The following is a 12,871-nucleotide window of genomic DNA, read 5'->3' as shown; positions in this document are numbered from 1 at the left end:
TACTGATAATATCACACTTTAATAGCAGCTGCGTTAACATACTAGATATTAAATATAGAGATTAATAATGAGTAATAACTTAATTAACACAAGTAATCTTATGAGTAATTCAGTACTTACAGTTAGTTTATATAAATTCCTAATTCACTCAAACTAATTTTAATCACTGAAAGTAATTTATTGGGGTCAAAACTTTTAACGAAATGATTCGCATTAATAATTATAATCCAGCAGCTTGTAGACAGCTTTGTCTCGTGCGTGACTTTGTAGTTCTTGCCAGGAATGTATCACCCTGATGTTGATGTTGTTGGTGCTGGTGTTCTTGTTGTTGTTGTTAGTGCTAGTGTTCTAGTTGTTTCTGCTGGAGCTGTAAGTGCTAGTGTTGTTGTTTGTGCTGATGCTGTTGGTGCTGGTGGGGGTGTTGTTGTTGCTGGTGTCATTGTTGTTGGTGTTGTTAGTGCTGGTGGGGGTGTTGTTGGAGATGGTATTCTTGTTGTTGTTGGTGTTGTTAGTGCTAGTGTTCTAGTTGTTTCTGCTGGAGCTGTAAGTGCTAGTGATGTTGTTTGTGCTGATGTTGTTGATGCTGGTGTTGTTGTTGTTGTTGCTGGTGTGATTGTTGTTGGTGTTGTTAATGATGTTGGTGCTGGTGGGGGTGTTGTTGGTGCTGGTGTGGTTTTTGTTGGTGTTGTTGGTGCTGGAGTTGTTGGTCCTAGTGTGGTTGTTGTTGGTGTTGGTATGAGTGTTGTTGGTGCTGGTGTTGTTGTTGGTGGTGCTAGTGTTGATGGTGTTAGTATTGTCGGTGCTGGTGTTGTTGTTGTTGTTGGGGCTGGTGTTGTTGTTGATGGTGCTGGTGTTGTTGGTGCTGATGTGGTTCTTGTTGGCGCTGCTGTTGTTGACGACGGCGTTATTGGGGCTAGTGTTGTTGACGACGGCGTTATTGGGGCTAGTGTTGTTGGTTCAGGCGTTGTAGTTGTTGGTGCTGGTGTTGTTGAGGTTTTGTTGGTGCTGGAGTTGTTCTTGTTGGTGGTGGTTTGGTTGTTGTTGTTGTTGGTGCTGGTGTTGTTGTTGTTGGTGTTGGTGTTGTGGTTGGTGGTATTGTTGGTGATGAAGTTGTTGGTGCTGGTGTTGTTGGTGCTGGTGTTGTTGGTGCTTTTGTTGATGTTGTTGTTGTTGTTGTTGTTGTTGTTGTTGTTGTTGTTGTTGTTGTTGTTGATGTTGTTGGTGCTGGTGTGGTTGGTTGTGGTGTTGCTGAAGCTGCTGCTGCTGTTGGTGCTGGTGTGGTTGGTGCTGGTGTTGTTGGTGCTTTTGTTGATGTTGTTGTTGTTGTTGTTGTTGTTGATGTTGTTGGTGCTGGTGTGGTTGGTTGTGGTGTTGCTGAAGCTGCTGCTGCTGTTGGTGCTGGTGTGGTTGTTGTTGGCGGTATTGTGGTTGTTGTTGGTGCTGTTGTTGTTAGTGCTGGTGTTGTTGGTGCTGGTGTTGTTGGTGCTAGTGTTGTTAGTTTTGTTGGTGTTGGTGCTGTTGGTGTTGGTGTTGTTGGTGCTGGAGTTGTTGGCGCTGGTGTGGTTGTTGTTCGTGCTGATTTGTTAGTGATGGTCTGGTTAGTGCTGGTGTTGTTGTTGGTGGGGCCGGAGTTGTTGCTACTGGTGTTGTGGGTGCTGGTGTTGTTGTTGGTGGTGCTGGTGTTGTTGTTGGTGGTGCTGGTGCTGTAGTTCGTTGGTGCTGGTGTTGTTGTTGGTGGTGCTGGTGCTGTAGTTCGTTGGTGCTGGTATTGGTGGTACTGGTGTTGTTCATGGTGGTGCTGGAGTTGTTCGTGCTGGTGTTCTTGGTGCTGATGTTCTTGGTGCTGGTGTTGTTGTTGTTGGTGCTGGTATTGTTGGTCCTAGTGAGGTTGTTATTGATGCTAGTGTTGTCGATGCTGGTGTTATTGGTGCTGATGTTGTTGTTGTTGGTGTTGGTGATGTCGGTGTTGTTGTTGGGGTTGTTGGTGCTGGTGTGGTTGTTGTTGGTATGGGTGTTGTTGTTGTTAGTGTCGCTATTGTTGATGTTGGTGTTTTTGGTACTGGTGTTGTTAGTGCTGGTGTTGTTAGTGCTGGTGTTGTTAGTGCTGGTGTTGTTAGTGCTGGTGTTGTTAGTGCTGGTGTGGTTGTTATTGGTGATGGTGTTGTTGATGCTAGTGTTGTTGATGTTGGTGCTGGTGTTGTTGGTGCTGGTGTGGTTGTTGTTGGTGATGGTGTTGTTGTTGTTGGTGCTGTTGTTGTTGGTGCTGGTGTTGTTGGTGCTGGTGTTGTTGGTGCTGGTGTTGTTGTTGGTACTGGTGTGGTTGTTGTTGGTACTGGTGTGGTTGTTGTTGGTGCTTGTGTTGTTGTTGGTACTGGTGTGGTTGTTGTTGGTGCTTGTGTTGTTGTTGGTACTGGTGTGGTTGTTGTTGGTGCTGGTGTTGTTGTTGGTACTGGTGTGGTTGTTGTTGGTGCTTGTGTTGTTGTTGTTGGTTCTGGTGTTGTTGGTGCTAGTGTTGTTGATGTTGGTGCTGGTGTTGTTAGCGCTGGTGTGGTTGTGGTAGGTGCTGGTGTGTTTATTGTTGTTGTTGTTGTTGGAGCTGGTGTTATTAGTGCTGGTGTGGTTGTTGTTGGTGCTGGTGTCGTTGTTATTGGTGCTGATGTTGTTGGTGCTGGTGAGGTTGTTGTTGGTGCTGGAGATGTTGTGGTTAGTGCTGGTGTTATTGGTGCTGGTGTGGTTGTTGTTGGCACTGGTGTTGTTGATGCTGGTGTTGTTGGTGCAGGTGTTGTTGTTGTTGCTGGTGTTGGTGTTGTTGGTGCTAGTGTTGTTGGTGCTGGTTTGGTTGTTGTTGGTGTTGGTGATGTTGGTGCTGGTGTTGTTGTTGGTATTGGTGTTGTGGTTGGTACTGGTGTTGTTGGTGCGGTTGTGGTTGTTGTTGGTGCTGGAGTTGTTGTTGTTGGTGCTGGTTTGGTTGTTGTTGGTGTTGGTGATGTTGGTGCTGGTGTTGTTGTTGGTGGTGGTGGTGCTGGTGTTGTTGATGCTGGTGTTGTTGATGTTGGTGCTGGTGTTGTTGGTGCTGGTGTTGTTGTTGTTGGTGCTGGTGTTGTTGTTGTTGGTGCTGGTTTGGTTGTTGTTGGTGTTGGTGATGTTAGTGCTGTTGTTGTTGTTGTTGGTGGTGGTGGTGCTGGTGTTGTTGATGCTGGTGTTGTTGATGTTGGTGCTGGTGTTGTTGGTGCTGGTGTTGTTGTTGTTGGTGCTGGTGTTGTTGGTGCTAGTGTCGTTGTTGTTGGTGCTGGTGATGTTGTTGGTGTTGGTGCTGGTGTTGTTGTTGTTGGTGTTGGTGTTGTTGGTGCTGGTGTGGTTGGTGTTGGTGCTGGTGTTGTTGTTGTTGGTGTTGTTGTTGTTGGTTCTGGTGTGGTTGTTGTTGGTGCTGGTGTTGTTGTTGTTGGTGCTGGTTTTGTCGGTGTTGGTGTTGGTGTTGTTGGTGGTGGTGTGGTTGTTGTTGGTGCTGATGTTGTTGTTGTTGGTGTTGTTGGTGCTGGTGTTGTTTGTACTGGTGTGGTTATTGTTGGTGCTGGGGTTGTTAGTGCGGTTGTGGTTGTTGTTGGTGCTGATGTTGTTGTTGTTGGTGCTGGTGTTGTTGGTGCTGGTGTTGTTGGTGTTAGTGTTGTCGGTGTTGGTGTTGGTGTTGTTGGTGATGGTGTTGTTGGTGATGGTGTTGCTGGTGCTGGTGTGGTTGGTGCTGGAGTTGTTGGTGATGTTGTTGGTGCTGGTGTTGTTGGTAAAGGTGTTGTTGGTGTTGGTGATGTTGGTGGTGGTGTTGTTGTTGGTGGTGGTGGTGGTGCTGGTGTTGTTGATGCTGGTGTTGTTGATGTTGGTGCTGGTGTTGTTGGTGCTGGTGTTGTTGTTGTTGGTGCTGGTTTGGTTGTTGTTGGTGTTGGTGATGTTAGTGCTGTTGTTGTTGGTGGTGGTGGTGGTGCTGGTGTTGTTGATGCTGGTGTTGTTGATGTTGGTGCTGATGTTTTTGGTGCTGGTGTTGTTGGTGCTGGTGTTGTTGGTGCTGGTGTTGTTGGTGCTGGTGCTGGTGTTGTTGGTGCTGATGTTGTTGGTGTTTGTGTTGGTGGTGATGATGTTGTTGTTGGTGCTGGTGATGTTGGTGATGGTGTTGTTGGTGATGATGTTGTTGGTGGTGCTGGTGTTGTTGGTGATGATGTTGTTGGTGGTGCTGGTGTTGTTGGTGTTGGTTTGGTTGTTGGTGGTGCTGGTGTTGTTGGTGGTGATGTTATTGGTGCTGGTGTTGTCGGTGTTGGTGTTGGTGCTGTTGGTCCTGGTGATGTTCGTGCTGGTGTTGTTGGTGCTGGTGTGGTTTGTGCTGGTGTTGTTGGTGATGGAGTTTTTGGTGCTGGTGTTGTTAGTGATGGTGTTGTTGGTGCTGGTGTTGGTGTTGTTGGTGATGGTGTTGTTGGTGCTGGTGTTGTTAGTGATGGTGTTGTTGGTGCTGGTGTTGGTGTTGTTGATGATGGTGTTGTTGGTGCTGGTGTTGTTGGTGCTGGTGTTGTTGGTGCTGGTGTTGTTGGTGCTGGTGTTGTTGGTGCTGGTGTTGTTGGTGATGGTGTTGTTAGTGATGGTGTTGTTGGTGCTGGTGTCGTTGGTGATGGTATTGTTGGTGCTGGTGTTGTTGGTGGTGGTGTTGTTGGTGCTGGTGTTGTTGGTGGTGGTGTTGTTGGTGCTGGTGTTGTTGGTGCTGGTGTTGTTGGTGCTGGTGTTGTTAGTTCTGGTGTTGTTGGTGCTGTTGTTGTTGTTGGTTCGGGTGTGGTTGTTGTTGATACTGGTGTTGTTGTTGGTGGTGCTTGTATTGTTGTTGATGGTGCTAGTGTTGCGGGTGTTGGTGTTTTTGCCGTCGGTGCTGGTGTTGTTGGGGCTGGTGTTGTTGGTGTTAGTGTTGTCGGTGTTGGTGTTGGTGTTGTTGGTGATGGTGTTGTTGGTGATGGTGTTGCTGGTGCTGGTGTGGTTGGTGCTGGAGTTGTTGGTGATGTTGGTGCTGGTGTTGTTGGTAAAGGTGTTGTTGGTGTTGGTGATGTTGGTGCTGGTGTTGTTGTTGGTGGTGGTGGTGGTGCTGGTGTTATTGATGCTGGTGTTGTTGATGTTGGTGCTGGTGTTGTTGGTGCTGGTGTTGTTGTTGTTGGTGCTGGTTTGGTTGTTGTTGGTGTTGGTGATGTTAGTGCTGTTGTTGTTGGTGGTGGTGGTGGTGCTGGTGTTGTTGATGCTGGTGTTGTTGATGTTGGTGCTGATGTTTTTGGTTCTGGTGTTGTTGGTGCTGGTGTTGTTGGTGCTGGTGTTGTTGGTGCTGGTGTTGTTGGTGCTGGTGCTGGTGTTGTTGGTGCTGATGTTGTTGGTGTTTGTGTTGGTGGTGATGATGTTGTTGTTGGTGCTGGTGATGTTGGTGATGGTGTTGTTTGTGCTGGTGTTGTTGGTGGTGATGTTATTGGTGCTGCTGTTGTTGGTGATGATGTTGTTGGTGGTGCTGGTGTTGTTGGTGATGATGTTGTTGGTGGTGCTGGTGTTGTTGGTGCTGGTTTGGTTGTTGGTGGTGCTGGTGTTGTTGGTGGTGATGTTATTGGTGCTGGTGTTGTCGGTGTTGGTGTTGGTGCTGTTGGTCCTGGTGATGTTCGTGCTGGTGTTGTTGGTGCTGGTGTGGTTTGTGCTGGTGTTGTTGGTGATGGAGTTTTTGGTGCTGGTGTTGTTGGTGATGGTGTTGTTGGTGCTGGTGTTGGTGTTGTTGGTGATGGTGTTGTTGGTGCTGGTGTTGTTAGTGATGGTGTTGTTGGTGCTGGTGTTGGTGTTGTTGGTGATGGTGTTGTTGGTGCTGGTGTTGTTGGTGCTGGTGTTGTTGGTGCTGGTGTTGTTAGTGATGGTATTGTTGGTGCTGGTGTTGTTGGTGATGGTGTTGTTGGTGCTGGTGTTGTTAGTGATGGTATTGTTGGTGCTGGTGTTGTTGGTGGTGGTGCTGTTGCTGCTGGTGTTGTTGGTGCTGGTGTTGTTGGTGCTGGTGTTGTTAGTGATGGTATTGTTGGTGCTGGTGTTGTTGGTAGTGGTGTTGTTGCTGCTGGTGTTGTTGGTGCTGGAGTTTTCGGTGTTGCTGTTAGTAATGGTGTTGTATGTTGTGGTATGTGTATGGACGGGGTTGTTGTTCTAGGTGGTGATGACGGTGGCGTGGAGGCGCCACACTCCGGCGCCAGGCAACAGCACCCCCGGCCCGCTACCACTGTACACCGCGTGACGTAGCCAGGCGGCTGTGGAAGACAAGTTAACAAAATTTTATAATGAAAATGAGAATTTTTCATACAAACAAATACCTTTTGAGTGTGTAACACATAATATACAAACATTAAACATTATTGCCAAGGATCCTCCCACCAGTTGTGTTCTCTCAACCAAGATCCTCCCACCAGTTGTGTTCTCTCAACCAAGATCCTCCCACCAGTTGTGTTCTCTCAACCAAGATCCTCCCACCAGTTGTGTTCTCTCAACCAAGATCCTCCCACCAGTTGTGTTCTCTCAACCAAGATCCTCCCACCAGTTGTGGCGTTCTCTCAACCAAGATCCTCCCACCAGTTGTGTTCTCTCAACCAAGATCCTCCCACTAGTTGTGGCGTTCTCTCAACCAAGGTCCTCCCACCTGTTGTGTTCTCTCAACCAAGATCCTCCCACCAGTTGTGTTCTCTCAACCAAGATCCTCCCACCAGTTGTGGCGTTCTCTCAACCAAGATCCTCCCACCAGTTGTGTTCTCTCAACCAAGATCCTCCCACTAGTTGTGGCGTTCTCTCAACCAAGGTCCTCCCACCAGTTGTGTTCTCTCAACCAAGATCCTCCCACCAGTTGTGTTCTCTCAACCAAGATCCTCCCACCAGTTGTGGCGTTCTCTCAACCAAGATCCTCCCACCAGTTGTGTTCTCTCAACCAAGATCCTCCCACTAGTTGTGGCGTTCTCTCAACCAAGGTCCTCCCACCAGTTGTGATGTTCTCTCAACCAAGGTCCTCCCACCAGTTGTGGCGTTCTCTCAACCAAGGTCCTCCCACCAGTTGTGGCGTTCTCTCAACCAAGATCCTCCCACTAGTTGTGGCGTTCTCTCAACCAAGGTCCTCCCACCAGTTGTGATGTTCTCTCAACCAAGGTCCTCCCACCAGTTGTGGTGTTCTCTCAACCAAGATCCTCCCACCAGTTGTGGTGTTCTCTCAACCAAGATCCTCCCACCAGTTGTGGTGTTCTCTCAACTAAGTAAGTAAGTAATTATCAAAAGAAGGCACCAAACCAGGAAGGCTATGTAGCACCATTAAAGTGCGAAATAATCAGAGGACGCTAAATATCACCAAGAATGTCAATACGAGAACTGAAACGCATAAGGCGAACGATGTCAAAAGTATCCAATTCACCAAGAATTCTATTGAGGGACAAGTGACCGCGAGGGACGGTCGGAAAGCAAGACACACGCTCGTCCTGGATGTCAGGACATTCAACAAGGATATGCACACCTGTAAGAGGGACAACGCAATTTGGACAATGAGGAGCAGGGCGGCGCTCCATTAAGTGACCATTAGTTAAGCGAGTATGGCCAATACGCAACCTTGCTAGAGCCGTTTCCCACCGCCGGTTACGGTGGCAGGAGGAAGTTCACGGGGACACACTACGTTTGAGAGTTCGCAGCTTGTCACCAACTACAAAAGACCAACAACCCTGCCATCGGGCAAGGATGGAGGAATGAATAACTGCATAAAAGTTGAATAAGGAATACCTTTACGGGAAACGGGACAATAACAGATAGCTTCTCTAGTGGTAGCATCCGCACGCTCATTTAAAGAGACACCATCACGGCTGGGAACCCAGCAAAACTCTACTGATTTAAATTTACTAGAGATAAGAAACAGCCAATGTTGAATCTCGATGACCACCGGATGGACATGATTAAAGGACCCTAGAGCCACAGGGGCACTACGCGAGTCAACTACAACTACAAAGGAGGATTGACAGTGAGAGAGCAAGAGACGGAGAGCATAATAGCATAAAGTTCTGTTGTGAAGACGCTAGCCTCCGAAGGGAGGTGACACATTTAAGTGCGGTCAGGAAAAACAACAGAGTAGCCTACACCGTTCGCAGACTTAGACCCATCGGTGAAGATGGAAACGGAGTGGGAGTGAGAAGAAAAGTGCTCAAGGAAACGGCGTTTGAGAACCGTAGGAGGGGTAAAAGCTTTAGTGATACGGGTCAAGGATGTACAAAACTTTGGAAGGGGGACTCTCCACAGGGGTAAGGAAGGAACAATACGAGGAGAAACGTTAGAAATACGAACGGAAAGATAATCCTGTAAGCGAGATAGTCGGAAAGAAGGAGGGAGGCGTTGAAGAGGAATAGGAACCACAGGAGGGGTAAAAGTCAAAGCACGATAGAGGCGAGAGAAAGGATGTTGTAAGGACCGCACAAGATAGTGAAGACAGTAGCAATCACGGCGGTCCTGGAGAGATAGGAAACCAGTGTCAACATACAAGCTGAGGGCGGGAGTCGAACGAAAGGCACCAGAGCTGAGACGCAACTCAGTATGGTGTAAAGCATCAAGACGGCGAAGAGTAGAAGGAGAAGCAGAAGAGTATGCAGGGCAACCATAATCGGGTTTAGACAGGACGAGAGAGGAGTGCAAATAGAGGAGCGTGCGCCTATTCACTCCCCAAGAAGTATGGGACAAAGCACTTAAGAAGGTTAAGGGCCTTAGAACATTCAACTCGGAGGTAAGAGATATAGGGCGACCAAGACAAACGAGCGTCAAAGATTAACCCCAAAAGCTTAGCGGAATCCCTGTACATAAGGGGATGACCATAGAGCGACAAAGAGGAACGAAGAACGACATGCTTCTGAGTAAAAGTCATAGCATAAGTCTTAGACGCAGAAAACTTGAAGCCATTATCGGTGGCCCAAGGCGATACGGCATCAATCGCAAGTTGAAGCCGCCGTTGAAGGAGAGGCGAATCATCACCCTGACAACAAAGGGTAAGATCGTCAACATAGAGAGCGGAGAAGACACCAAAAGGAAGAGAGGGAAGAAGACCATTGAGGGCAACCAGAAAAAGAGTAGTGCTCAGAACACTACCCCTGAGGTACACCCTCATACTGCCTAAAAGGGGCAGAGAGAGTGGTACCAAGCCTCACACGAAAGAAACGACGAGAGAGGAGACTTTGAAGGAAGAGAGGGATATTCCCACGAAGGCCAAAAGAATGAAGTTGGGACAGAATATGGTACCGCCAGGTAGTGTTGTAAGCCTTTTCCAGGTCAAAAAGGACGGCAACAACGGAGGTCTTCGCAGCAAAAGCAGTACGAATATAGACCTCCAAGTTCACCAGGACGTCCGTTATGCTGCGGCATTTGCGAAAACCAAATTGAGAAGGGGAGAGGAGGTGAAAGTGCTCTAAGAATCACATCAGACGAACGTTAACCATACGTTCAAAGAGCTTGCTGACACAATTCGTGAGGGTAACAGGGCGGAAGTCCTTGGGGGAAGACCCCGAGAGACCCTAGTTTCCGAACAGGGAGGACAACAGCATCGAGCCAGTCCTCAGGGACTGACGACTCCTAGACCCGATATTTCTGACTCGGGTCTGGGAGTCGGGTTTTAGACGTGCACGGAGGGAGATGGCGAAGCATCTCATAATGAATGTCATCGGAGCTCGCCGCCGTAGAACCGCAGAGGGCCAGGGCAGACTGAAGCTCAGAGAGAGACAAGGGATCGTTATAGGGAAGGCGAAGATGGGTACAGAAATCTAAAGGACGAGATTCAAGAATAGGCTTACGAAGAAGGAAGGATTGGGGAAGATGAGAACTAGAGCTAACAGACGAAATGTGGGAACCCAATTTGGTCGAGACCTGCAACGGGTCTGCCACTAGAGCACCACGGAGGCCAAGGACCGGCGAGACATCGGGAACGAACTTACCCGCAATCTTGCACATAAGCTTCCAGACCAGTGTCAGAGGAGTTTCGGACGTAACGGTGGAGTCATAAGACATCCAGCACGCACGTTTAGCCGTACGTATGGTCCTAAGGGCCTCAACACTCGACTTCCGAAACACAAGAAAAGACTCAACCGTCTGATGGCGGCGGTGCCTCTTCCAGGCTGCACGCTTACAGCGGACAGCCCGAGCACAGTCCACAATCCACCAGGGAACGCACTTCCGCGTTCCTCTAGAGGAAAAGCGAGGAATAGAGCGGAGGGCAGCGTCGAAGACAGTGTCATGAAAAAGAAGGAGGGGCATAGAGGGAGAGACAGAACGGAGAGGTCGGAATTAGTAGTACGGAGAGTAAAGAGGCGCGAGTAAGCCTCGGCAAACTGCCACCTACGGAAGGAGAGAAGAGGGTGAAAAGAGAAAAAGGTAACAAGGATGTGGAAATGGTTACTACCATGGAGGTCATCAAGAACCCCGCCACTCGAAATCAAAGTAAAGGGATTTAAGTACTTAAAAAAAAGCACAGAGAAAAATCGAGACAGTAAAGGGAGCGAGTCCAAGAGTCCAAATGAGTGGGCTCACCAGAATTCAGAAGAGACAGGGAAGAAGAGAGCATGAAAGGTTCAAGGAGGCGACCCCGGGTGTTTGTCAGCACATCACCCCAAAGGGCATGTCGACAATTGAAATCACCCAGCAGGAGTACAGGCTCCGGCAAGGAGTCCAGGAGGTGTTTAAAATCAGGAAGAGAAAGTGGGACAGTGGGAGGGGGAGAGGGGGAGATAAATGGAACAAGCCGTGTATCATTTAAGCACAAAAACACGGGCAGCAGAACAGTGGAGAGGCGATGAAAAAAGTAAGGGACGAAGGGAACATCAGAGCGAATCTCTCAACGAAGATCCTCCCACCAGTTGTGGTGTTCTCTCAACCAAGATCAAGCGTTTACGCATCATTCTAAATTTGAAGGTCCTACAACTTTATTTGAACTTGAGTTACAAGATTGAGACTACCCAGAGCAGCTAACTACACCACATGATAATAAGCAAAGAATGAATGAAACTGCAAAAACTAGAAAATTGGAAAAGTTCAAACTGGAAAAGATTATCAAGGCAAATAATGGGTGGTGTCCTTCGGTAAGCCGCCGGCTTCCTGTCCTCGTCGAGGCCACTGGTGTTAGTGGCCCTAGGGTAAATCAGATAAATTGGAAGGTCCCCCGAAGTATCTCTTATTTATAAACAGTAACTACACACTTGCTCCGAGGATTCTAGTTCATGCATATTTAACATTTATTTAACCCGGCGATAATTTCTATATACATTGAAGTACTTCCTGAAGACGTTTAACTCATTATCTTATACATTGGCTAAAGTTTAACTACATAGTGGTACTAATTAGCGTCTAATAAATGCAAGAAAAGTCTTAGAGTCAGGTCATGTATCTTATTTCTTCTTTTGCATCCAGTGAATCCTGGGCGCCTAGGTTCTATTTATTTTTTCGTTCAATGGTTGAATTCTATGCACTATTGATTATTAAAAATTTATGCAATGATTTCTTGCCTTAATATTACTACCATCCCGACATTCATATTTTGCTATTTAATTATATATGAGCTGGAATCTGATTAATATTGAACCATCAATGAATGTTTTCATCATAAAAAACATCAAATTGATCAACTCATGCACCAAGAACGCAAGAACCAACAACACCAGAACCCATAACTCCAGAACTAACCATTCAAGAACCAACCTCTCTAGAACCAACCACTTTAAAAACAACACCAGAACCAATCCACTCAAAAACCAACTGCTCCATAACCAACAACAACAACAGAACCAGCCACTCCAGAACCAACAACAACAGAACCAACCACTCCAGAACCAACCACTCCAGAACCAGCCACTCCAGAACCAACCACTCCAGAACCAGCCACTCCAGAACCAATACTCCAGAACCAACAACAACAGAACCAACCACTCCAGAACCAACAACAACAGAACCAGCCACTCCATAACCAACAACAACAGAACCAACCACTCCAGAACCAGCCACTCCAGAACCAACCACTCCAGAACCAACCACTCCAGAACCAACCACTCCAGAACCAGCCACTCCAGAACCAACCACTCCAGAACCAGCCACTCCAGAACCAACCACTCCAGAACCAACAACAACAGAACCAACCACTCCAGAACCAACAACAACAGAGCCAGCCACTCCAGAACCAACAACAACAGAACCAGCCACTCCAGAACCAACCACTCCAGAACCAACCACTCAAGAACCAGCCACTTCAGAACCAACCACTTCAGAACCAGCCACTTCAGAACCAGCCACTCCATAACCAACCACTTCAGAACCAACCACTTCAGAACCAGCCACTTCAGAACCAGCCACTTCAGAACCAACCACTTCAGAACCAACCACTTCAGAACCAACCACTCCAGAACCAACCACTCCAGAACCAACCACTCCAGAACCAACCACTTCAGAACCAACCACTCCAGAACCAACCACTCCAGAACCAATTACTCCAGATCCAGCCACTCCAGAACCAACCACTTCAACAGTAAAAACGTCATTACCAACAATTATTAAGCACCATAACTAAGAACACCATCACCAACATCACTAGCACCATAACTAAGAACACCATCACCAACATCACTAGCACCATAACTAAGAACACCATCACCAACATCACTAGCACCATAACTAAGAACACCATCACCATCATCACTAGCACCATAACTAAGAACACCATCACCAACATCACTAGCACCATAACTAAGAACACCATCACCATCATCACTAGCACCATAACCAAGAACACGGAGGTGAACGAAGGGGTGAGAATATCTCTGGGGTTAATGGGAAGGTCGACCAT

The 12,871-nt window shown here is 47.6% G+C and overlaps 1 protein-coding gene across 1 annotated transcript; it reads left to right on the top strand.

Moving 5' to 3' along the window:
• Positions 1 to 282: 282 nt before the first annotated feature.
• Positions 283 to 12,328, top strand: LOC138359943 (elastin-like). Its single transcript, XM_069319819.1, has 4 exons — positions 283 to 1,002; positions 1,753 to 1,990; positions 2,561 to 2,779; positions 12,027 to 12,328. The coding sequence occupies exons 1-4, from the start codon at positions 283 to 285 to the stop codon at positions 12,326 to 12,328; spliced, it is 1,479 nt and encodes a 492-aa protein (XP_069175920.1).
• Positions 12,329 to 12,871: the final 543 nt, after the last annotated feature.

The sequence above is a fragment of the Procambarus clarkii genome, chromosome 94, assembly GCF_040958095.1.
Source record: "Procambarus clarkii isolate CNS0578487 chromosome 94, FALCON_Pclarkii_2.0, whole genome shotgun sequence".
In the NCBI taxonomy this organism is placed as follows: Eukaryota; Metazoa; Arthropoda; class Malacostraca; order Decapoda; family Cambaridae; genus Procambarus; species Procambarus clarkii.
Note: the sequence above shows the minus strand (reverse complement) of the source record. Positions and strands in the feature narration are given on the sequence as shown.

Bases quoted from the DNA above. Each gene is read 5' to 3' on its own strand.
- LOC138359943 (XM_069319819.1), top strand. From the start codon at position 283: ATGTATCACCCTGATGTTGATGTTGTTGGTGCTGGTGTTCTTGTTGTT. The intron at 1,003-1,752 runs GTGCTGGAGTTG...CTGGTGCTGTAG, and splicing joins GTGTTGTTGAGGTTTTGTTG to TTCGTTGGTGCTGGTATTGG. The intron at 2,780-12,026 runs GTGTTGTTGTTG...CAACCACTCCAG, and splicing joins TGCTGGTGTTGTTGGTGCAG to AACCAGCCACTCCAGAACCA.